Genomic DNA, 25,220 nt, shown 5'->3' on the forward strand with positions numbered 1-25,220 from the left:
TTGGCGCAGGCGCCTTCCAGCCATTAAAGGGGAGGGTCACTGGAGTCTGTACACCAGCCCCAATGATTCGAGGAGTGCAGAACGGCAATACGCTGTGGGATGAAATGCAAATTCCTTTGACGGCTCACAACACCCCGGGGACTAAGCAGCCTTTATTTGGCTGCAGATACATCCTGCACTCTCTGCCACTCATAACTGACCTTTGGAACGGAAGTTCCTTGACAGCCAGGGCACATCCCTTTAAGTAGCGCTCCGCCAGCTGGCTGGTTCATGCCTCCACTCCCTGGCGTTGTCAGCGCGAGGCGGTAAGGCGGGGGACGCTACTGAAGTTTGCGGATGGGGCGCCCAGTGAGCGTTGCACGCTCGCTGACGTCACGATCTGCATGGCGAAAGATGCTAAGGCGCTAACTGTTATCACCGGTGCTACGGGGCCGGCGGATTTGCCGTGCGGCGCGGGATTCACCCTGCCGAGGCGCTACTGCCTGAATGCCCCATTAGCGGCCCCGCCAGGCGCTAACTGGAGGCACTAACATGCCGAATTTCTCCACCAAAGTTTTTTCTCACCTCATTCTTTCCAGTTTGACCCTTCTTGTTTCTTCTTTCTTCTCCCTCTTATACAATATTTTGGCCAGGAATTTCCTTTGAGTGTCTCCCACTCTGCTGCATAAACAGGGTTTTTCCCACACTTCTAGCGAAACTATGGTGGCAGAGCAGGAGTAGCTCCAAAGAAATTCCCCACCTTTGTCTTTCACCTTTAACTTTTTTGAACCATCTTCCTTATATATTTATTTTCTTGTGTTTAGAATATAAGAAAAAGTCATGGGGGAAGGGGGGGAAATTTTAACCCACGCTGGCCAGCAGCCAATGTTCCCACATTAAATTGGGTACCAGCCTTATTGATACATACAAGTCATGGTCCTATGATATCATTAGGACCCAGATGGTATTTTGATGGTCAACTGAGCCTGCTATAGGTGCCTTGTTGAGCAAAGTTTAGCTGGGAAGAAAAGATGGCCCTCTAAGGTAAGGCAAAACCTTTCCTTAGTGGGACGAAGAGTAACAGGAGGGCTCCTATGGGCCCCACAAGGAAAGTCTGGGCATCTACTGCCCTGGGCTTTCCTCACCATACCCACTTGTGAAACAACCCCACTCCCCCCCCCCCCCGACCATGGCTTACCTTAGTGTTGGTGGGTGGCCTCTGGGCTTCACAGTTTGGGCCTACCCAAAGCCAGTCAGCTGCCCTTTTCTGCCACTTTGGCTGACCTTTAAGCAATCCCCTCTGCCAGAATATGCAGCCCCCTCTATACTTTGCTTCACTCGGTGTTTTAGACAATTCTCCCCTCTTTTTTTTATTGTAGTTACTGATAACATTTCCACCTGTATCACAGAAACCCCACAGTGCAGATAGAGGCCATTTCGGCCCATCGAGCCTGCACCGAACTTTCTGTAAAGAACTTTCAGATTGTAGTACATCTTATTGGTTCCATTTCATGAATGGATTCCCTAATTCTGTGCTAGCGGGATTTTGTGTTGTCATGATGGCTGGTTGGAATTTTTCCTTCAAAAGTGTTTAAAACCACTAAAAACCAATTTCTCTCCACCACATTGAAGATAACCAACTTTACCTCACTTTTGTTATTTGCTTCTTTGTGTCAAATGGTGGGTAAGAAATACTAATGTTCATTTTTATTGGTCTGTTGCTTTTTCCAGCTCCTCCAGAAAAACTACTACCGTGTGAAGCGCTGCATCATGGTACTCGTAAACACCGGCCGCTTCATTAACAGCTGCTTTGAATGGGAATCACCACAGAGAAGTCTAACTGCCTTCCTGGTACGTACGATCCATAGGCAGGATTAACACAGCCATGTTGCTGGAGCTTCGGTGCACTAAATGAAATGCACGGTCATGCTCACTGATAAGAACACAGTCTGACTTGTACAGAAAAGGGTTTAACAACACCTACAAATTAAATTCAGTAAATTAATGTATTTATATTAGGCTTACTTAGGAACACTTCAACACTGTAGTAAGTATATGAAGAAATAATCTTCACTGAGTGGTACAATGAATTAGTTTGCATAAGGGTAAAGATCATGGATGTTGTTTGAAGAAGGAAAGAGCGAGGGAATACTTTTAGTATAAAGTGCTTTGTCGTCCGTAGACCAATCTCTTACCTGGCAGGAGATATCTTGAATTCAGTAAGTATTTTTTATTCCCATGAAGGCTGGTTGGTCTCAATTTTAATAGGGGGGGGGGCACCACAGTGCACACGAGCCCTGAAATGAGCAGCACACCCAGACGTAACTGAGAGGTCGAGGCATGGTCGATTTTAACAGTCAGCGCCTCATTTCTATAAATTTTCTCCGATTTCTACCTGAACCCAGCCAGATCAACTATCTGGCCGGTGGACTGGAGCAGGAATTCGAAGGCAGGAGGCCACTGCCGACGATCCATAGAATGGTCCCCAGCAGTCAGGTAAGTGATAATGAGAAGGGGAGCTCTGGACGCGATTGGGGGAAGAGGGATGCCGGGGCAAAGGAATTCCCAGGCTTCCTTGTGAGACTCGGAAGAGCATTCTTACTGCTCCAGACCCACAAGGAATTCTAAAATAAAATTTAAAAACGTACCTGCCTGGGCCTCTTTTGACCCTCGACCCACCACCCAGAAGGTTGGGCCTGATGGGATGCCATCATTCCCCCCGCTCAGGCCTTGAACTAAAGTTGCAGATCGGGTCCCAATGATGTTATAGGGATCCGATCTGCATATTTAAAGATGGATCCCGATGCCGTTATGCGGGTGTCCTGCACGCCTGCTCAAAAGAGCAGGTTAACATCGGGACACAGTGGGAAGGCAGCAGGATCAGAGGAGGGTAATTCGCTGCCCTCATTTTAATTGCCCCCTGCCAGGGGGTGGAGTGGTGGGGGGAGGTGGTTAACATCGGGACCAATATTTCAGATGTTTACTTGTATAATCTACTTGATCAAGTGGATATTTTTCTGCAAGTCTAAAGAGTGTTGTCAGGCTACTTTGACAGTGAGTTGAATCATGACCCAGCCTAATTCTATCCTCACCCAGTGTCTATACACGCACAATTTCCAGCAGGGGTCACTGGATACTGATCAGGTCTGGGAACACTGGCTGAATTTTCTCTCCTGAACCAAGGGGTGCTGAGGTCAAATGTAGCCACTTACCACCACCTTGATTGAGATCAACTAACTCGGCACAGACGTCGGAATCGAACTTGGAATCTTCTAGTTTGTTTCGCTTAGTTCTGCACTGAACTCGGTCATAGGGAGAAGTACTGAAACAGTACTTTCTAAACTTGTGGCGTAAAATGTAATTTTAGCAAGATAGGCATGTGTGATATTTTAAAAAGGCCAAAAAACACCATCCGTGCATGATCAATGCTCACCCTTTTCATTCGAAGGTGCAAAATCTTTTAAAAAGCCTCTGTTATATCTCACCTTAGCCTTCTCTGCTTTAGTGGAAATCATCCCATTGTCATAATTGCCTCCTCATAATTATAGTTTCTAGTCCCTGGTATTCTCCTGGTGAATCTACACTGTATGGTCTCTCTAGTTTTAATGTTGTTTTTATAATGGAATGCCAAAACTGCATGCAGTACTGTAACTGCAGCTTAGCCCTAGCCTTGTACAAATTTATCATTATCCCTTTGCACTTGTACTCTATGCTCATATTTATAAAACTTAAAACATTACTGATCTTTTTTATGGCTTTATTTAACCAGACTTCCACTTTAAAGAAATAAAGGTTGCGAGATTCGGCACCTTAGCGGTGACATTTAAGACCGATTTCAGCAAAAAAATGGCAGCTGCATTGCTTCCGCCAGCTTCCGGCGTGGGCCGCGGCGAACACCAATTTAGGCAGGTCGGTAGCACAGCCGTTGCCTGCGTGCAGTGGAAGAATGCAAATGAGGCTTTGCTGTTTTGGATGTCACGCTCCGCTGTATGCCCTTGATTAAGCACGCACAGCTGAACAGCTGCATGATGGAACCCCCACCAGTGCTACTTAAAGGGACACACGCAACTTTGAGATAAGTTGTTTTTTCCTTTTGTACTGGTTCCTGTACAGTTTATTTGAGTAGTGGCTTGGTGTAAGACATTTAAAAAGTTGTTAAAGTGTGCAGGGAATGCTGCTGGATGTTTGCAAGGCGTTGGCTCTTGAGAGGAAGGCCTCTGAGAACACCACTTGCTCCCAGTCCTGGGGGCTCTAGTTGCAGTCCCCCTTAGGCTGCAGCATGACATGGAGATGGAGAAGAGGCAGCAAAGGCGACAAGCTGCTCGCAGAGGGAGGAGGAGGAGGAGGAGGAGGGCTCTCAGCAGGAGGCCTTGCCCACCTAGGGTCTTCAGGGAGCACTTCTACCTGCACCTAAGCCAGGAGCAGTGTGTTCAGCGGCTCCGCTTCACAAAAGAGGTGGTCACAGAACATTGACACCTCCTGTAACTAGACCTGGAGCCTCAGAGCAGGGCAGGGGTGGCACGACCTGTGGCCCTCAAGGTGACCATGACCCCCTATTCACCAGCGGATCCTTCCAGGCTGGAACAGGCGACACAGCTAACATCCCGCAGTTCGTCATACATCGCTGCATCCGCGAGGTCGCAGAGGCTCTGTATGATAGGAGAGGGGACTTCATTGTCTTCTCTCTAACCAGCGAGAAGCAGGAGGAGTGAGCACGTGGCTTTGCCAGGATAGCAGACTTCCCATGGTGCAGGGCGCCATTGACTGCATGCACATGGTTTTGTGGGCACCGCTTCTAAATGCCGAGATGTACCGCAACCGCAAAGGTTTCCACTCGCTGAATGTGCAGTTGGTGTGCAACCATGCTCAGCACGTCATGATGGTGAATGCACAGTATCCTGGCAGCAGTCATGATGCTTTTATTCTGTGCCAGTCCACTGTTCCCTCAGTCTTTGAGCCACCACAGAGGCTAGCTGCTGGGCGACAAAGGCTATCCCTTGACCACCTGGCTCATGACTCCGCTCCACAACCCAACCACACGTGGCCAACACGCGTACAATTAGAGCCATACTGCCACATGAAACATAATAAAGCAAACCATTGGAGTGCTGAAGCAATTGTTCCACTTCCTGGACCACTCTCCAGGACCCCTACAGTACTCACCGGAGTGTGTGTCCCGATTCATGATGGTCTGCTGCATGCTCCACAACCTGGCTATCATGAGGGCACAGGGATACGGACACTAGCTCAGGAGCAGGAACAGGAGGAGGAGGAAGAAGAAAAGGAAGAAGCTGAGGAGGAGGAAGCAGAAAGGAAGGAGGCAACCCAGACAGCCCTTTTCTGGCCAGGATATCCGGGATCAAATCATCTGCCTGCGGTACCAGTGAACACAACCCCAGTTCCCCGTTCAACATTTGTCCCACTCCATCTTGGCCACAATGCTGAAATAAAAGCCATCACAAAGCAAACAATCCAATCCAACTTTTTACATCTATCCATCCAATATTACATCTAAAAATCAACTAATCACCCTTTTGACTGTCTTCCGTGTCCCTTTGCCTATCCTAGTGCTTCTATGCAGTGCTACCCCAGTGGTTGCAGCATGGCTGGTGGAAGGCTGTTGACTTTCAGTGGGGGAGACTGCAGATGGCCTTGCAGGATGACCTTGAGGAGCTCTGGGCCTAGTAGGCCTGGCTTCGGACTGCACTACCTTGGCATGGGCAGCAGCAGTCTGGGCTGGCTGGCTAACAGTGGCAGTGGTGAGAGTATGAATGCTGTCATCCTGAGAGAGGACAGCAGGGTCGTCATCCACAAATCCATTGCCACTCCCCCGGGGCAGCACCACAGCAATCCTAGTAATCTGCTGGAGTACAGACTGCTGGACTGCTGTGAAACCCTGCAAGCCTCTTTCAACACTGGTAAACCCAACCATGATGACAACAGTTTGTGCTTGCGAGGCAGCAAGCTGAGCTTGCATGACCTCAGTCTGAGCTTCCATTGCTCACTCAGACGTTGGGTAGCTTCTGTTTGTGCTGCAATGGAAGCGGAGACTTCGGCTATCAGATGCGGCATGATGGTTGGGTCCACAAGTGCGTTAATGCATCTGCCCACCCATTCCACGCTGGAAAGGATGGGCTCCAAGCTCTGCCCAAAGCCCTATGCAAGTTGAGGGGAAGCAAGAGATGCACGCTTACACCATATGCAGCTTGTAAATCAGAAGAGATTGTGGGATGATGGGGAAGTAGGATATGAGAAGGAGGATAACACATGAGGATACCAGTATCTTGTATTCTTTCAGCCCTGCCGCTGGCCATGGACTCAGCCATGCCCCTGTCAAGAATGGCCAGCACCGCCTCCTCCATGGGGGTGAGGTCATGGAGGCGAGCTTGCCCCCCACCGGTTAAGTGCTGCTGGCGCCGGTTATGCACCACCTTTTCCTGCAAGAGAAAGGGAAGTGTGTCAGTGAGTGTGGTACAATGTGTTTGGGTGATGTGGCTGTCAGGGTTGAATCACAGTGTGTTCAAGCTCTGAGATGTGGGTGTGAGGTTTGCAGCACTGGTAAGTGTGTGATGGTGAGGTGAAACTATGAATGTGAGGTGTGAGTCGTGTTTGGTAGAGATTGTAGGTAGGTGAGTGATGGGGGTGTGGTGCATTGAGCTGGTGGTGCAGTTGGTAGGAGATGGTTTTTGAAGATGCATTCACTGACCTTAACCACTCGACTGAGGTCATTAAACTTCTTTTAGTACTGGAGTCACGTCCTGGGGGCGACACTTAGTGATCTGGTCCCACATCCTTCTTGCAGTGTTTCTGGAGGACCTCCTGGCCCCCTGTGGGTAAAGGACCTCTCTTCAAGTGTTCACCCCCCTGCACAAAGGCCTCGAGTGCTGCATCCGAGACCCTGGGTGCCCTTTCCCTTGCCTGTTCAGTGTTTTGGGTTGTGGTGAAGCAGTTTTAAAATTTTGATAGCCAGAAGGCAGCTCTCCTTTAAGAGGTGCAGACTGCCTTTAAGAGGCACAGGCTTGCTTTAAATAAAGCTAACCTCGCGCGAACATCGCAAACTTCAGCTCCCTGCTGAGCACACAGCCAGTCAGCATCATGCTCAGCACTGGACTGTACGCTGCTATCATGCAAAGCAGCAGGCAGCACAAAGTTTATGTCCTGCCTGCACTCCTTCCAATGGGCACGGGCCTAATCCAATTTCACCTCCTATGTATTTGAGCTCCTAGGTCTCTATTCCTATAACTTTCTATAAAGTATGTACTCTTATTTCTTGTTTTTGCTCCCAACATGATTCACCTCACACTTTTCTGCATTAAATTGCATCTGTCACCTATCTACCCATTCCTTTAACCAGTTTATGTCCTCCTGAAGTCTTTTATAGCGCTCCTTGCTGTTTACTAAACCCTTTCTCTTATACAAGCAACACCTATTAACCTTACATTTTTGCTTCCTGTCCAGCAACCCACTTTCTATCCATTTCCAGTTATCCCATATGGCTGCTTCTTTTGTACAGGCTTGCTCTGACACACTTTATCAAACACCTTCTGAAAGGGCATATAAACCACATCAACTTCACTCCCTTCATCTATTTAATCAATCACTTTTTCAAAAGAAAACTAATAAATTTATCAAACGGCAGAAGTAAAACATTCTTTAAGGCTGTTGGGCTATGGCTGCAGGCCCACCGGCTCTGTGGCAAGGCATAGCAGCGAAATCTGTCCTGCCTCTATGAGGCTGGCACCCCATTGGCATTGTAAATGGCATGGGCACTTGCCTAAAATATATAAACACCCTAACCCTAGAATTTGGAATTCTGGGGAGTATCCATGGGGCAGGTGGAATTTCTGCCCTAACCTACATCTAATCAAATGGCCACCCCAGAATTTCTGGACTATTTTCTGTGATCAGAATCAGACTTTTCTTGAAGAATACTCCTATTTTCCTATAATAATTAATTATTATTAGTTCCCTATATTTTTTCATTAGCAGTTGTGATATTTTGCTGAATGCTGTAAAGAACATAAATACTGTAGTTATACTTGCCTGAGAATGACATGCATACTTAGTCTACAAGTGCCACTTCCAGAATAGGACTTATGCAACAAAAACATCAACTTGAATTAATGTAGTGCCTTTAACGTAGATAAACGTCCCAAGGTGCTTCACAGGAACGCAATCAGACAAAAATGGATGCTGAGGCAAAGAAGGAGATATTAGAAGAAGTGACCAAATGATTGGTCAAATGCATTGAACATTGTTAGTTTGGTGATGCCAGTTAAACACCCATGGAAGACACAGATAGCCTGGCTGTACCTTAATGTCCCAGAGTTAAAGATCACTAAGTGTACGTTGATATGTAGACTGAAATGTGTTTACAATCAGGTATTACATAGGTTCAGATGGATCATAAACTAAGTATAGTGATTTATCAACATCACCTGAAGCCTGAGATTGATTCTTTTTACCAGAATCTTGTCGTCTTCTTGTATCTTTACATAGAACTTATATTTTTATTTATCAAGACATGTAAAGAAAGAAATACTTGCAATTTTATATCACTTGTCATGTTGAACTGGCTCAGTTAGCTTCACACAATGAAATTAATTCTAAAATCACTTTCATACAGATTTTCTTTACAAATTGATGTCACAAATTTCAAGTTTATTGAAGAGCTCTGTTTACAGAATTCATTGCAGTTGGGAGGTTTACTCATTCATTATTGGTCCTACTTCATACTGTATCTTTAGTATAACAAGCCCCTTGTGTACTGTTTATCTGAAGTTGTTCCACTATATTGTGGTCCAGCTGGAAGAGCTTCACAGTCCAGCAGACAGGAGAGGGTTAAGCCTGCGTCTGTGTGCACAAATTGAATCAATGCAGCAGCAGGATCTATAGGCAAGGTCGCCCACCAGAATGATTTAACCCTGGGAGTTTACAGTTCATTTTCACATTTCTGGATGGCATAAACGAGCCAATGTGTTCCCATTCCTTGGTATAACTGGAACCGGTTGATAAACAGACCAAAGCCAATGCATTATTCTGCTTCATATTAAAGATATGCATTGTTCCACAAAATATATCGGCACCACTGAGCAGTCAATAACAGGAGACTTTGCAAAGAATCATGGTAACAAACATTTAGCAGATCATTTTCCACTAATGATAACCTACCCCTTCTTTCAGAATGATATATTCAGATTTGTTTACATAGACAAAAATCCAATACATAGAACCTACAGGATAGAAACTGGCCATTTGGCCCCACTGGTCTATTCCGAAGTTATTACTCCACACGAGCCTCCTCCCATTCTAATTACCTCTTCCCACCCTGTCCCCAGATCCCTCTATACTCTTGTCCTCCATTACTTCTGCAGGCTTACCCTCCCGGGAAAACCTGTAAAAAAAAAAAAAAAAACGAAGTTTGATGCGCACGCGCAGCCTCCCCCGCACACGCGTTCGACCTCTGAACCCCTGCTTTCAGGGGAACGGAACTGCCGGTTTCCCGCGCATGCGCAGTGCATGCAGGAAACCGGTACTTCCATTGGGCTTACGGGTGAGTACCCCGTGCGTACTCACCCGTGGAGACCCGAATTTCTGGGCCATTGACAGAAACGGAAAAGCACAGTCATCCAAATAATTCACAGCTTATGAACACAGAGTGACAACTGCATGCGTGTTAGCAATGGTTACTTCATTCATGCTACTGCATTTTCAGGTAGGACAACTTTTATGTGGTCAGGTGTATTTGTAAGGTTGTATCAGAGTGTTTCTACAGTAAATTAATTGTTAGTATTTCTTTTGTAGATACTAACAGACAGAACAAAAGAGAAGGTGTACATACTTGGGGTCAGTTTTAACCCACCTCACCTGGCAGGAATGGATAAGGGGGTCTTTAAAGTGGAGCGTTTTTCCTTACTGCCCATTCCCGTTGGATCCCAATTGATTACATAGGAGATACAGCACAGAAAGAGGCCATTCGGACCAACCAGTCCATGCTGACGTTTATGCTCCACTCGAGCCTCCTCCAGTCTTTCCTCATCTAACTCTATCAGCATAACCCTCTATTCCCTTCTCCCTCACATACTTGTCTAGCCTCCCCTTAAATGCATCTATACTATTCGCTTCAACCACTCCCTGTAGTAGCGAGTTCCACATTCTCACCACTCTGGGTAAAGAAGTTTCTTCTGAATTCCCTATTTGATTTCTTGGTGACTATCTTACATAAGAACATAAGAAATAGGAGCAGGAGTAGGCCATTGATGGCCTCTAGTTTTGCTCTTCCCCACAAGTGGAAACATTCTCTCTGTATCTACTCTATCAAAACCTTTCACAATTTTAAAGACCTCTATTAGGTCACCTCTCAGCCTTCTCTTTTCAAGAGAAAAGAGACCCAGTCTGTTCATCCTTTCCTTCGCATTTCTGGTGTCATCCTTGTAAATCTATTTTGCACACTCACCAGTACCTCTATATCCTTTTTATAATATGGCGACCAGAATTGTACGCAGTACTCCAAGTGTGGTCTAACCAAGGTTCGATACAAGTTTAGCATAACTTCACAATCAATTTTATCCCTCTAGAAATAAACCCTAGTGCTTGGTTTGCTTTTTTTATGGTCTTGTTAACCTGTGTTGCTACTTTTAGTGATTTGTGTATTTGTACTCCGAGATTCCTTTGCCCATTTAGATTTGTAGTTTCCAAGTGTGACTTCCCTATTTTTCTTACCAAAATTTAATAACTCACATTTATCAGTCCTAAATGCCCATTCTGCAATTTATTAATGTCTTCCTGTAATTTGTTACAGTTCTCCTCAGTATTGGCTATCCCCCCCACCGCCCCCAATTTTGTGTCATCCACAAATTTTGAAATTTCATTTTTGATTCCAAAGTCTAAATCATTAATATAAATTGTGAACAACAGTGGTCCCAGCACTGATCCTTGTGGAACACCACTTCCCACCTTCTGCCACTGTGAATAGCTACCCTTTACCCCTACTCTCTGCTTTCTACCTTGAAGCCAGCTAGCTATCCATTCTGCCACTTGTCCCCTGACTCCGCATTCTCTGACCTTATTCATTAGTCTATTATGTGGTACCTTATCGAAGGCCTTTTGAAAATCTAAATAAATTACATCTATTACATTACCCTTGTCTACACGCTCTGTTACCTCTTCAAAAAATTCAATAATGTTGGTCAAGCAAGACTTTCCCTTTTGAAATCTATGCTGATTGTTCATTATTATATTTTTGGTTTCTAATTGCTGCCATTTTTAACTACTCACTGACGTTAGATGGCTGAGGCGCATGTCAGAAGCAGGCAGAAGCCTTCGGAATTAATGCAAACCGAGTTCCTATTACGGTTAAAATTCTCACCAGAATAATTTAACCCTGGGGGCTTACATTAGAAACTCAATTCATTTTTGCAGATCTGGATAGCATAAACTATTCAATGTGTTCCCATTCCTTGGTATAACTGGAACCAGTTGATAAACTGACCAAAGCTGCATTCATACCAAAGATAGATATGCTGCACAAAACACATCGGCACAACTGAGCAGCCAATCAGTAACAAAACCACAATACTCTTTTTACCATTCCCTGAGAAAAAAGTTAAATTTGGAAGCCACAAGCCCAAAATGGTCATCTTGCATTTGCACCGCCATCTAGATGGACAGGCTAGTGAGAAGCACGGAAAACTGGGGAGACTTGGCCACAATGCTTTGTATTCCTGCATGATGAGAAGCCACCTTTTTCCCCTCACCCCGTCTACTCCACTGAAAGCCAACCAAACTCATTGTACACACACTGACAGGCAAAGTGAAGGTTGTTACATTCAGAATAACCCCCGGTGCCAAAACTTAATTCCAGATGTTAAGGTGCAAGAGGGGTGCTGAGGCATAGCAACATCTGCCTACCTCGAGGATGTTGTGACATTTAATAAAAACAGTAAGACTCCAGAATAGGCTAATCAGCAGATATGCTGCCTCTTCAATTATCCATCACCTTAAATGTCTGGTAAATAGAAGAGCTGTAAACTTTTTAAGTAGAAGTTCACACGCAGAAGTCAATACATCATTTTAAAGGATCAACTTTTAACCTTTTTTATGGGATTGCAGGTAATTTGCTGCGCCAGCATTTTTTGTCTGCATTAAATGAGACTTTGCAGGTTGTATTCTCATTTGTGTGACACTGTATCAGCATTTACATTTGATATTTTACACAGTTAATTTCTGGTCTGAAGGCCCACTGGGATTTGAACTGTAGTGCTACGTGAGAGAGGCAATGTATTGATCAGTTAACATTTCCCTTACATTTTTGTATGCCATGAAATTAATGAGACTTCAAGACAAAAATGTCAAAGTACTCCAGTAAGCAATGATGATTAGTTTTACATTTACAATCTCTGGTCTGTTCAAATTAATAAGTCGTGGATTATTGAAAAAGTCTTGCTTCTGCTTACTGAGCACATAAAGGAACAGGTCCTGCCACACAGGGGAGTATACTTATTCAATGTTTGGGGTAATCTTTAAATTCACAGTATGCTTTGCTTGCTTTTATTATTAACTCTTTAAGAACACATAATGGGATTTGGGGGATTATTTCCCTCCTCATAGGAAAATAAATATAAAAGTAATAAAATAGCTTTGCAGTCTTTTGAGGGAAAAGAAAAAGAAAAGTTTGAAAGATCATTGAGCTGATTTCTGAGCTTATGGAGGTGTTCTTTTTTCTTCAATTGCTTGTGAGTTTACTAGTTCCACAACAATTACAGCTTTGTGTTGTGTTCCTAATTCCTTTGGAAGGATATTTGTTTCATTTGTTATCAGTTACTTTTTAATGGAGTGAACACGTCCAGTATGACAGGGTGATGGGCAGAAGTCTGTCTGCTTTATGTGGTAGTGTGACTGGACACCAGTGATTGAGTCAATTCTGATCAGCCATCTAATGATACACTGGTTGATTTTTTTGCTGTATTCTGATGGCACAATTTTGGTGCGAGGTGGGGCAGAGCAGTCTGGGGGCTCGATTACTAAGTCAGCAATCTGTTAACTTAATATTTGAGGTACATTCTGTTGAATTGTCCCACAAAAGCATTCATCTGTCTCTTTCACATGCTGAGCGAGCTGCTGTGGATTTGCAGCATTTTTCCATTTTTTATCTCAGATTTCAAAGATTCAGTTGTTCTTTTCACCCTGGCTCTGTTATAGTTTGAATTTACACACACTTTGTAATGAATTCTAGGTGTAATTTAGGCATACCAGCAGTTTTGGAGTGTATTCTGGAGCAGGACATATTTCTACTGGGTTCCCACCCTACAGTGGCTGCTCTAATGTTTCCATTGCAGTTTGGGGGCCCCATATGTACACTCACTGATGCTACTGGGAGCTCATTAATATATATTACAATGAGGATTAGCCTGTGACTTGCACCCCTAATACATCAAGGGTAATGAGTTAAACAATGCGTATGTATACCTGTTGTCAGTTTCACCTGATAGTGACAGAAGTACTTTACTTTGGAGCCTGAAGAAACTTTGAGGAGTAATTGCTGGAGTTACAAAAAGTTTTTGGAGTGTTTTTTTTTTTGCTTTTCACTTGGTTGGAGCTGACCTGGCCTTTGACAGCCTGAGGGCCTCAGAGACCACTGGGAAAAATGTCCACCCCCACAAAGTAATAGGTTCTGAGTTACAGTGTAGGATTTCCAATGGGCTAGTCTCTGCTGGTAATTTTACTAGAGGAGGAGGAGCAGTACAGGATGGGGGATAGGAGGGTGGGCAGCATTTGAGGAGGATGCACCATACAAGATATTACCCCTCTTATGTTCATTAATAAATAGACATTCTTATTATGAACACAGCTAGCTTTTGCTAGACACTTTATTGAGCCTATGTGGACTAGGTACAGTATCTGTAGAGGCTTCCATCTTGACTGCTGCCTTCTGGGTAGCCTAGTGCCTCATGGGTAATGTAGTCTTAATATACATACAGCTGGGTAGTGTAGTCTTATACATACAGCTATATACAGCGCTACACAGCTCTACGGCTCCACCTAGTGTCCACTATAGAATGACATGTTATTGATCATTACATCCCCCTTTCTTTGAGGTTTAACAAAATCAATATCAATCAACTTTCAAGAAAACAATAAAGATAATATCAGTAACACTTTTGTTAGTGCTCTATAAACATAAACATTTTCAAAACAGTCAACACATTTTCAAAGCTTTACATTGTACTCAAAGATTAAGTCTATCAGGCTTTTTTACTTCACGTGTGGATCTTCTCAACACGGGTAAGTCTGATGTGTCTTCATGAGATTGTTCTGGCGGTGAATGACAAGATGCAGTTGCGGCATTGTCATCAATCTGGTCTTGAATAGTCTCTTGTGTTTTTAGGAGGGAACGGTGGTTCCTCCTGAGAATCTGTCCTTCCTCAGTTCTAACAGTGTATGACCTTGGTCCTACTTCCTCAAGAACTGTAGCTTTCCTGTTCCATGCATCTGGATCCTCAATCCTGACAACATCATCCCTTGTCAATGGTTTTAGAGTTTTGGATGACTTGTCATAGTATGATTTCTGTTTCCGCTTTAACAGTTGAAGTCTCTGTCTCAGTTCCTCACTTTGCTGTTCTTTTGCACAGCAGGGTAGCGTGGTGCGCAACTTGCGACCCATTAGTAGTTCAGCAGGTGAAGAACCAGTCTAAAGGTGAGGCTCGGTAGCTTAGCAGGGCGAGATAAGGATCAGACTTGCTTTCTGTCGCTTTCTTCAGTAGCTGCTTGAGAACTTGAACACCTTTCTCTGCCTTACCATTTGACTGAGCATACAAAGGACTGGATGTGATGTGCTGAAAGTCATAATGTGCTGCAAACTGTTGCCACTCCTTACAGTTGAAGCACGGACCATTGTCGCTAACGGCAACCCTGGGAATTCCATGTCTGGCGAAGATGGATTTCACATGCATTATGACACTGCTTGCTGTGGTGCTTGAGAGCAGCGCCATCTCAGGATAGTTAGAATAGTAGTCAATCACTATTAGATAGTCTTTACCATTTAAATGAAAAAGGTCCATACCAACCTTTTGCCATGGTGCTGTTGGTATGTCAGCTACTATCATTGGTTCCTTTGCTTGTTTGTTTTGGTGTTTCTGACATGTCTCACATTTGCCTATCATGTTCTCAATGTCCTTATTTATGCCAGGCCAATAAACAGTGTCTCTTGCCCTCTTGCATGTTTCAATTCCGAGGTGTCCCTCATGAATCCTTTTGAGCATTGTGATGATAATGATAACTTCCGGGAAGTTATGTGTCACTTCCTGTGAACTGTGAAACTATGAACTGTGAACTTTGTGCATACATCACTTCCTGTCATACATCACTTCCTGTTGGACTGGTATAAATACTGAACTACTCAGTATTGTAAGGGGCTTCTACCAGAGGCATGGTGAAGACCTCTCCTGTATGTAGTGTGATTATAAGTTGTTTAAAGCTTACTTTAAAGTTACTTAATGTGTGAGACTCCTTTTTCTTACATCAATTTAAACAACTTAGTATTTACACTCACAAATACTAGACCTTTGGACAAACTCGGAATTAAGGATCCAGGGAACCACCCATCATGGAAAACCTCCTTAAACCTACTCGTCTGGACTTGGACCCAAACACACCAGCAGCTGGCAAGGTATGGAAGCATTGGTACCGTACTTTTGAGAATTTCCTTGATGAATGTAAAGCGACTGCTCCTACTAAACTGAGGATGCTTATCAACTATGTGACCCCAACAGTGTTTGAATATGTTGATGAATGGGATAATTACGATGAGGTGATTCGGGCACTTAAGAAACTGTATGCCAAGACTCCAAATGAGGTCTATGCTAGACATCTACTGGCCACAGCCCGACAAGGGCCAGGGGAATCGATTAACGAATTCCTTCAAGAACTTCGCAGGCTCAGCATAGATTGTAACTTTCAGACAGCCTCAGCTGAGCTGTACCGCGAAGAAATGATTCGTGATGCTTTCATCTGCGGGATTGCCTCTCCATTTATACGCCAGCGTCTACTCGAAAGTAAAACACTTGAGCTACAAAAAGCTTTTGACCTAGCTTGTTCTCTGGATTTGGCAAAGAAAAATGCAGACCTCTATCAGCTGCCCAGATCTCGATCTGCTGCTGTAACTGCAACCAGACAATTCAAGTGGTCTCGGGTGAACCCTATCATGGAGGAATCTAATTCTGATGAAGAAGAGGAGGATGACCCCACGTTAGCAGCCTCTTAGCAATCTAGGAAGGAATGCTTCTTTTGTGGAGATGCTTTTCACCCTAGGAAATTCTGCCCTGCTCGCAATGCAATCTGCAGTTATTGCAAAAAAAAAGGACACTTTGCTAAAGTTTGCCAATCAAAAGCCTCTACGAGGGCCTATCCAGCTAAGGCCTACCGAACTGCCCCAATTAGGGCCTATCGAGATGCTCCAGCTAGGACCTATCAAGCTTCCCCTCGAGCTCTCTCCCGAAGAAGCACACCGAGAGTTTCAGCCACTCTCTGTGCAACGACACCAATTACAGCTGCTTGCCCACAGAACCTGTTTCATGCAGCTACAAAAGTTTCAATTAAAGGGCATACCTTAGATGCCTTAATTGACTCAGGAAGTACTGATAGTTTCATTAAAGAACAGATTGTTGCGAAATTGAAACTACATGTCTTCCCATCGGACCAGGCAATTGCGATGGCTCAGTCATCACTTAATACCAGAACCTCCGGCTTTTGTGTTGTTGATATGACACTTAATGGTCGCCTGTATCCCTCCACCCGACTTTCGGTGCTCAAGGACTTATGTAGTGATCTCCTCTTAGGGCTGGATTTCCAAAAACAGCATAAGAAACTCACCATTGAGTTCGGCGGATCCAAACCTGGACTTACTATTTCTAATATACCGTCTAAATTACCGTTTTGTGCATTGTCAACAGCTTCACTTGATGAACCCTCATTATTTGCCAGTATTCCGCCTCGATGCAAACCAATAATAACGAAATCGCGGCGCTTTAATCAGGAAGACCAATCTTTTATTGAGGCTGAAATCTCTCGACTTCTAGCAGAGGATATCATTGAACCATGTTCGTCGCCCTGGTGGGCTCAAGTCGTCATTTTCAAGAACCCTCTAAAACCTCACAAACAACGACTATGCATTGATTATTCGCAAACCATCAATCAATATACCGACTTGGATGCCTACCCATTGCCACGCATTGATGATATGGTTAATAAACTGGCCGAATACAAAGTGTTCTCAACTTACGATTTAAAAAGTACCTATCATCAAGTACCCTTGAAGGTCTCAGATAAGCAGTATACGGCCTTTGAGGCTAATGGACGGCTGTACCAATTTCGTCGCCTCCCATTCGGGGTTACTAATGGAGTGGCTGTCTTCCAACGGGCAATGGATGGCCTGGTTAAACAGGAAAACCTAAGGGACACTTTTCCCTATCTTGATAACATTACTATTGCAGGTCACGATCAACAGGAACACGACGCCAACCTCCAAAAATTTCGGGATGCCCTCCATCGCCGTAACTTAACCCTGAATGAATCTAAATCTGTTGAGTCGCAACCGACCATCAACATCCTCGGCTACTGCGTAGGCAATGGTATCATTAAGCCAGACCCAGAAAGACTTCGCCCGCTCCAAGAACTCCCATCACCTAAGAATCCGGCTTCTTTACGTCGGGCTCTCGGTCTGTTTGCATACTACGCTAAATGGATTCCTCATTTTTCGGACAAAATCCAACCCTTGCTGCATGCTAGATCATTTCCATTGGGAACAGCGGCTGTTGCAGCCTTTAACCTTCTCAAACAACAGTTGGAGAAAGCGGCTCTTCACTCCATCGATGAGAATTTCCCTTTCATAGTTGAATGTGATGCCTCGGAGGTGGCGATCTCGGCTACTCTAAATCAGGAAGGTCGTCCTGTAGCATTTATGTCCAGGACCTTACAAGGTGCTGAGCTACATTATCCTCCGGTTGAGAAGGAAGCCACAGCCATCATAGAGGCAGTACGGAAGTGGAACCATTTTCTAGCTCGCCAGCACTTTACATTAATCACGGACCAGCAATCAGTCGCCTTCATGCTCGATAATCGAAAACAAACCAAAATGAAGAATAATAAAATACAACTTTGGAGGATGGAACTGGCCTCTTTTGGTTATACCATTCACTATCGACCTGGCAAGGAGAATGTGGCCCTGGACACCCTCACACGGGCATTCTGCTCCGCTATGTCATCCTCTACTCTCATAGATGTCCATAATGGATTGTGTCATCCTGGCATTACGCGCATGCTACATTTCGTACGATCACGGAATCTCCCTTTTTCTACTGGAGATGTAAAGAAAATATGTTCAGAATGCCGGCTTTGTGCGGAATTAACACCTCAGTTCTTCCGCCCCTCAGATGGTATGCTCATACACGCAACCCAACCGATGCAACGACTTAGCATCGATTTTAAGGGCCCAGTGCCCTCTTCCACTCGGAACACATATTTGCTCACCATGATTGATGAATATTCACATTTTCCGTTTGCCTTCCCCTGCTCCAATATGCTGGCGTCCACAGTAATCTGCTGCCTTGAGCAGGTATTTTCTCTCTGTGGCATGCCGGCTTATATTCACTCAGATCGGGGTCCATCCTTTATGTCAAAGGAACTCAAGGACTACCTCTCAGAACGGGGAGTTGCTACAAGCAAAACAACACCATACCATCCCATCGGAAATGGGCAGGTAGAGAGGTATAACGGTATCATCTGGAATTCCATACGTCTTGCTTTAAGATCTCTGGGCCTACCAGACCAGCAATGGGAAGCAGTGCTTCCGGATGCATTGCACTCTATACGGTCCCTTCTTTCTACAGCCACAAATACTACACCTCATGAGCGGTTCTTTGGATTCCAGCGTCGCTCATCTCATGGGACATCACTCCCGTCATGGCTAACTACTCCTGGACCTGTTCTACTCCGAAGATACGTTCGGACGTCTAAAAATGACCCTCTCGTAGACGAGGTCGAACTAACTGATGCCAACCCCACCTATGCAAACATACGATATCCCGACGGCCGAGAATCTACCGTATCATTACGGGATCTGGCTCCCTGCCCACCAGGACCTAGTGGGACATCGGGTGATGGTATTTCACCAGGAAACTCTTGGAACCTATCGGGTACCCCTCTCCAGGATCCTGATCGGACACCAACTAGCTTGGTGCCGGTAGAACCACGTACTCAAAGTTGCGATCCTCCCAGTACCGCGCACGAAAGTACTGATCCGCCACAGACCAGCTCTGCAGCTCCCTCTGAACAGAGGCAGACCGACTTTGAACCTATTGGGGCTCGTACGCGAAGCCATGACCTCCCCGACCCTTGACAGGGTAATCCAGGCCACACAGACTCTGACCAATGGCCAACCGCATGTAAGCGGACCAGCGACCCTCTACGACGGGAACCCAAACGGGTGCGACTCTTTCTCGTTCGGCGGCTGCGGAACAAAAGGAAGACCACAGCCTTCTAATCCTGCAGGAGGGAAGAATGTGATAATAATGATAACTTCCGGGAAGTTATGTGTCACTTCCTGTGAACTGTGAACTTTGTACATACATCACTTCCTGTCATACATCACTTCCTGTTGGACTGGTATAAATACTGAACTACTCAGTATTGTAAGGGGCTTCTACCAGAGGCATGGTGAAGACCTCGCCTGTATGTAGTGTGATTATAAGTTGTTTAAAGCTTACTTTAAAGTTACTTAATGTGTGAGACTCCTTTTTCTTACATCAAGCATGTCTTGACGTAGAGCCTGTGGAATGACTATCCTGTTCTGTTTTAGTAATAGTCCACTTGCGACACTCAATTCTGACCTTATGTGAAAATATTTTGGACAGGAACCTTTTGGCCAACCATGATGAATGTTCTCTATTACTGTTTGTAACACTGTATCTTTTACTGTTTCTTCTGCTATTTGCTTTGATTTTGTGTCTGACACGGGCAGCGCAGCAGTGAGCATACTCACATGAACATCCACATCTTCTTCAGTAGAGCTCACATGACTCATTGTGGGTGCTCGGGATAGTGCATCTGCTAACACTATGTATTTGCCTGGTGTGTAGATCAGTTCAAAGTCATATCTTTGCAGCTTCATCATGAGTCGTTGAATCCTTGGAGACATCTCATTCAGGTTTTTTTTTATGATGGCAACCAGAGGGCTGTGGTCTGTCTCAACTGTGAAGGTGGGAAGTCCATATATGTAGCCATGAAACTTTTCTAGTCCAACTACCAAGCCTAGACATTCCTTTTCGATCTGGGCGTGTCGACACTCAGTATCAGTCATAGACCTGGAGGCATAGGCAACAGGCTTCCAATCTTCACCCTCTGCTTGTAGCAAGACCGCACCTAGGCCATCTTTTGATGCATCCGTTGACACTTTGATTCTTTTTGTTGGGTCAAAGAAGGTGAGTACAGGTGTGGTTGTCAGCACTGTTTTGAGGTTTATCCACTCTTGTTCATGTCTTTCTGTCCATGCGAACTCATTTGTTTTATGTAGCAGGTCTCGCAGACAGGCTGTCTTGGCTGACAAGTTAGGAATGAACTTTCCAATTAAGTTTATCATCCCCATGATGTGTAGCACTCCTTTTTTGTCAGTGGGTCGGGGCATGTTGAGTATGGCGTTTACTTTTTCCATATCTGGCTCTATTCCTCTACCAGATAGATTATCTCCTAGGAAAGTGACTTCCTGGACGCCAAACTGACACTTGGCTTTGTTGAGCTTCAGTCCATTCCGGCGTATGCTCTGTAGCACTTTAGTCAGTCTCTCATTGTGTTCTTTCAGTGTGGAGCCCCAGATGATGATGTCATCAACATAGACCCGAACTCCTTCCAGACCTTCAATTATGTGTTCCATCGCTCTATGAAAGATTTCAGATGCAGATATTATCCCGAAAGGCATTCTGAGGAAACAATACCTGCCAAATGGTGTGTTGAAGGTACAGTATTTGGTGCTCTCTTCATCCAGTTTTAGTTGCCAAAATCCTTGTGAGGCATCGAGCTTTGTAAAGTATCTGGCACCTGACATTTCACTGGTGATTTCTTCTCGCTTGGGAATCTGGTAGTGTTCACGTTTTATGTTTGCATTTAAGTCCTTTGGATCCATGCATATTCTTAGATCATTGTTCTTTTTCTTTACACATACCATGGAGTTAACCCAGTCTGTTGGCTCTTCGACTTTCCTGATGACTCCTAGTGTGGTCATTCTGTCCAGTTCTTTCTTGAGCCGGTCACGCAGGGGTGCTGGAACTCTTCGTGGAGCATGTACCACTGGCTGAGCATCCTCCTTTAGCTGGATCTTGTAAGTGAATGGCAGAACTCCAAACCCTTTGAACACATCCTGGAAATTATTCACTACAGAATCCACCGAGTCATCTGGTCTGCTTATGGCACAGTTTATATGGTAGGCTCTCTTGACCAGTTCTAAGTCCTCACAAGCTTTGTCACCCAGTAGTGAATCAAGTCTTTCAGCCACAACAGAAAACATGAGATGATGCACTTTGTCTTTGACTGTCACTTTAAGTCTGCATACACCTAAGCTATCTATTTTCTGTCCATTATAGTCCTTCAGTAGTACTGACTTTTTCTGTATTTTGGGCTTTTCTTTCATATTGTTAATGTCACTCATACTGATTAAGTTTGCTTTTGCCCCAGTGTCTAGTTTCAAGGTAACTAATGCTCCATTTACCTGCAGTGGGATCATCCATTTGTCCTCTTTTACTGCATTAACTTTATGTTCAGCATTGTCCATTTCTGAGGGCTGCACATTTTCTGTATCCTTTTTGATATTGTCACATGACGCGATTCCTACAAAAAATGTCTCACTTAAATCAGTGTCCTCAATTACATTAACTCGTTGCCCTTTCTTAGTTTTTACTTTTGAAAAGCATTGTTTGGCAAAATGATTCTTTCCATTATACTTTGTGCACATTTTTCCAAACGCTGGGCATTGTCGTTACTGGTGTTTGTAACCACAGCGTTTACAATTAAAAATTTCATCCTCCGATTGCTTTTCATTTCTGTTCTGCCCACGTTTCTTCCCCTTGTAGGACATAGCACCGACAGCAGCATTATCACGCATTACAATCGCATCATTATTGATTTCACTGAAAGTCTTCGCGTGCTTTCGAGCTAGCTCGCTGGCTTGGCATATTTTCACTGCATTTTCCAAATTTAGTTCGGTTTCTCTCAACAGACATTCCCTGACTTTTTTATCATGAATACCAAACACAATCTGGTCACGAATCATGGATGCTTTGAGCTCAGAGAAATTACATGTCTGTGCTTTCAGTTTCAGATCAGTTATAAAGCTATCAAAAGTCTCATTTTGTTGCTGTGTCCGAGAACGGAAGATGTATCTTTCATAGGTCTCATTCTTTTTGGGAGAGCAATGTGCATCAAATTTTTTTAGCACATCTTCTAATTTTTCTCTGTTCTCCTCTGGATTAAATACAAATGTATTAAATACCTCTATCGCCTGTGGGCCTGCAACCGTAAGCAGCAACGCTATCTTCCTTGCGTCTGGCTTCGTACCGAATCCGATGGCTGCAATGTAGAGTTCGAATTGTTGTTTAAGAGTCTGCCAATTGTAGTCGATGTTTCCTGTGAGTTTCAAACGCTCTGGTGGCTTCAAATTCTCCATGTCGCTTTTCACAATTTACAGCAGATCTTCACCGTCCTGGTACCATCTTATGTTCATTAATAAATAGACATTCTTATTATGAACACAGGTAGCTTTTGCTAGACACTTTATTGAGCCCATGTGGACTAGGTACAGTATCTGTAGAGGCTTCCATCTTGACTGCTGCCTTCTGGGTAGCCTAGTGCCTCATGGGTAATGTAGTCTTAATATACATACAGCTGGGTAGTGTAGTCTTATACATACAGCTATATACAGCTCTACGGCTCCACCTAGTGTCCACTATAGAATGACATGTTATTGATCATTACAACCCCCACCTCCCAAAGAATTTACAAATCTTATGAATACCTTTGTGAGGTGCATTGCAATGCCAACTTCTGCATGAAGATCTGCAGCCAAGTTCATCTCCACATACAACTCTAACCATGGCACTCAACCTTTATGCCATATGTTACATGAGTGCTGCACCACAGAAATGTCAGAAAGGGTCCAAGTGTATCATAGCTTGTCTCTTGACATAAATGTCTAGTTTGATTTCCTTTTGGCTGAGTTTTCTAGTTCAAGTTTACATAGCTTCTGTTATTTCTGTTGATTTTTCCCTTACTGTTGGAGCAGCAGCTAGTTTTCTCTGCGACTTTGTATCACATAATGGAAAGTGAGAATTTCACTGGAAGATAATGGGGGCGATTTCGCCAACCCTGGGGAGGTGGGTTTGGAGACAGGACTGCCAGGAAAATGGCAGAATCTGGGGCGGGTACCCATCCCGCCATCAACCCGCCTCCGTGCCATCTTCCCAGGAGACAGGTATCCGACCCGCGCCGGGTCCCGTCTCCTCGAGGCGGGAAGGAGATTACAGCCACTTAACTGCCTGTTAACAGGTAGTTAACAGGCAGTTAAGAGGATTATCCCCATTTTTCCAACAGAAGTGCGGGCTTCCCGACATCGGGAAACCCCGCCAAGGTCAGCGATGTGAGCAATGAGTCTGCGGGGGTGAGAGGGGTCCAAAAGTGCGCTGTGGAGGTGAGTGATGGGTGCAAGTGTGGAGAGGTACATATGTGAGGCGGGTGAAAAGTCTTAAAAGTTTCCTTACCTTCGTTTCTTCCTGCAGGCTTCAATCGTTGGGGATCCGGAGGCTCCGGCATCTCCACAGCAGAGATAACAGAATGGCTGTTGCATTCTCCGATGCAACAGCCATCTGCTTTCTGCTCAGGAAATAGGTTTGGTGAGCCTTGAGTACAAGAACTCACCAAATAACAGAGAATGTCAGTGTTTGATAGCTTCTTAAAGCTGTCAAACGATGACAATCCATCTGTCAAAAATATTTGACAGATGAAACGTCATACGCTGACGTTCTCTGTCACCGGCTTTCCCTTAATTGGCCTGCTAAGCCCGCTGGGCGGGCTTAACAAGGTCAATCAAGGGAAAATAGCATGGGTTGGCCAGACGTCGATGGAGGCGGGACTGAAACCCAACAAGCAGCAGTCCCGCCTCCATCTCGCCCCCATTGGCAAAATCAACCCCCTCCTGTTCGATAAAGGACAGTTTTTCTGAAACATAATATACCATGGGGAGAATTTGAACCCTTACCCACTGAGTGGTGGTTGGGAATTGAGTGGGCTAGCAGTTAAAATGGAGCAGCTCCATTTCCGTTCCGCTCCCGTCAATTTCCGACGTTTAACACCGTTGGTTTTGGTGTAGGAGGAGGCGCCCATTTGACTCAGACAGGAGCCTCATGTATCAATGTTAATTGGGGTCCTATTATGTCAGTAGAACCACAGTGGCATTTTAAGTGGGATCTGAGAAGCAGCCACCACCAAAAAGTAAGTATTTTCTTTGTTTACCTTTCTTCCTATGGATGGACCAGCATCACCCAGCTGCTGCGGGCCACTGTCGGTCCGATATAGTCTCCCTCTGTTTTTACTTCCCCCATCCTCCCCCTCGCCCTCCTATCCCAGGACTTGCCTGACGGCCTCTGCCGGAAAGGCAGCAGGCCAAAATTTCATCTCCCACTTCATGCGAGCTGCAATAAGCGCTGGCACCTTGCCTATATTAATCAAATGAGGCTTGACGCCCAAATTCAAGTGACTCCCATGTAGCACATAGAACCATAGAATGGTTACAGCACAGAAGGAGGCCATTCGGCCCTCGAGCCTGTGCCGGCTCTCTGCAAGAGCACTTCAGCTAGTCCCACTCCCTCGCCATTTTGCCGTAGCCCTTCAATTTTTTTTCCTTCAGGTATTTATCTAACTCACTTTTGAAAGCTGTGATTGAGTCTGCCTCCACCACCCTTTCAGGCAGTGCATTCCAGATCCTAACCACTCGCTGAGTAAAAAAGTTATTCCTCATATCGCCTTTGGTTCTTCTGCCAATCACCTTAAGTCTGTGCCTTCTGGTTCTCGACCCTTCTGCCAATGGGAACAGTTTCTCTCTATCTACACTGTCCAGAGCCCTCATGATTTTGAACACCTGTATCAAACCTCCTCTCAATCTTCTCTGCCCTAAGAAGAACAACCCCAGCTTCTCCAGTCTATCC

At 44.8% G+C, this 25,220-nt stretch overlaps 1 protein-coding gene across 5 annotated transcripts in view; it reads left to right on the plus strand.

Annotated features, from left to right (window-relative positions):
- Positions 1-25,220, plus strand: part of mctp1a (multiple C2 domains, transmembrane 1a) — a 960,306-nt gene that overhangs the window by 708,698 nt on the left and 226,388 nt on the right. For all 5 annotated transcript variants that reach the window (XR_015078481.1, XM_085988645.1, XM_085988632.1 and 2 more), the window contains one exon: positions 1,711-1,830. Coding sequence is in view for 4 of the 5 variants with exons in the window: in XM_085988645.1 (XP_085844771.1) it covers positions 1,711-1,830 (120 nt within the window). In the remaining variant the exon portion in view is untranslated. The remainder of the gene's footprint in view (positions 1-1,710; positions 1,831-25,220) is intronic.

This window comes from Somniosus microcephalus, chromosome 1, assembly GCF_052327205.1.
Source record: "Somniosus microcephalus isolate GS21.2 chromosome 1, FLI_Smic_1.0, whole genome shotgun sequence".
NCBI classification, from domain to species: Eukaryota; Metazoa; Chordata; class Chondrichthyes; order Squaliformes; family Somniosidae; genus Somniosus; species Somniosus microcephalus.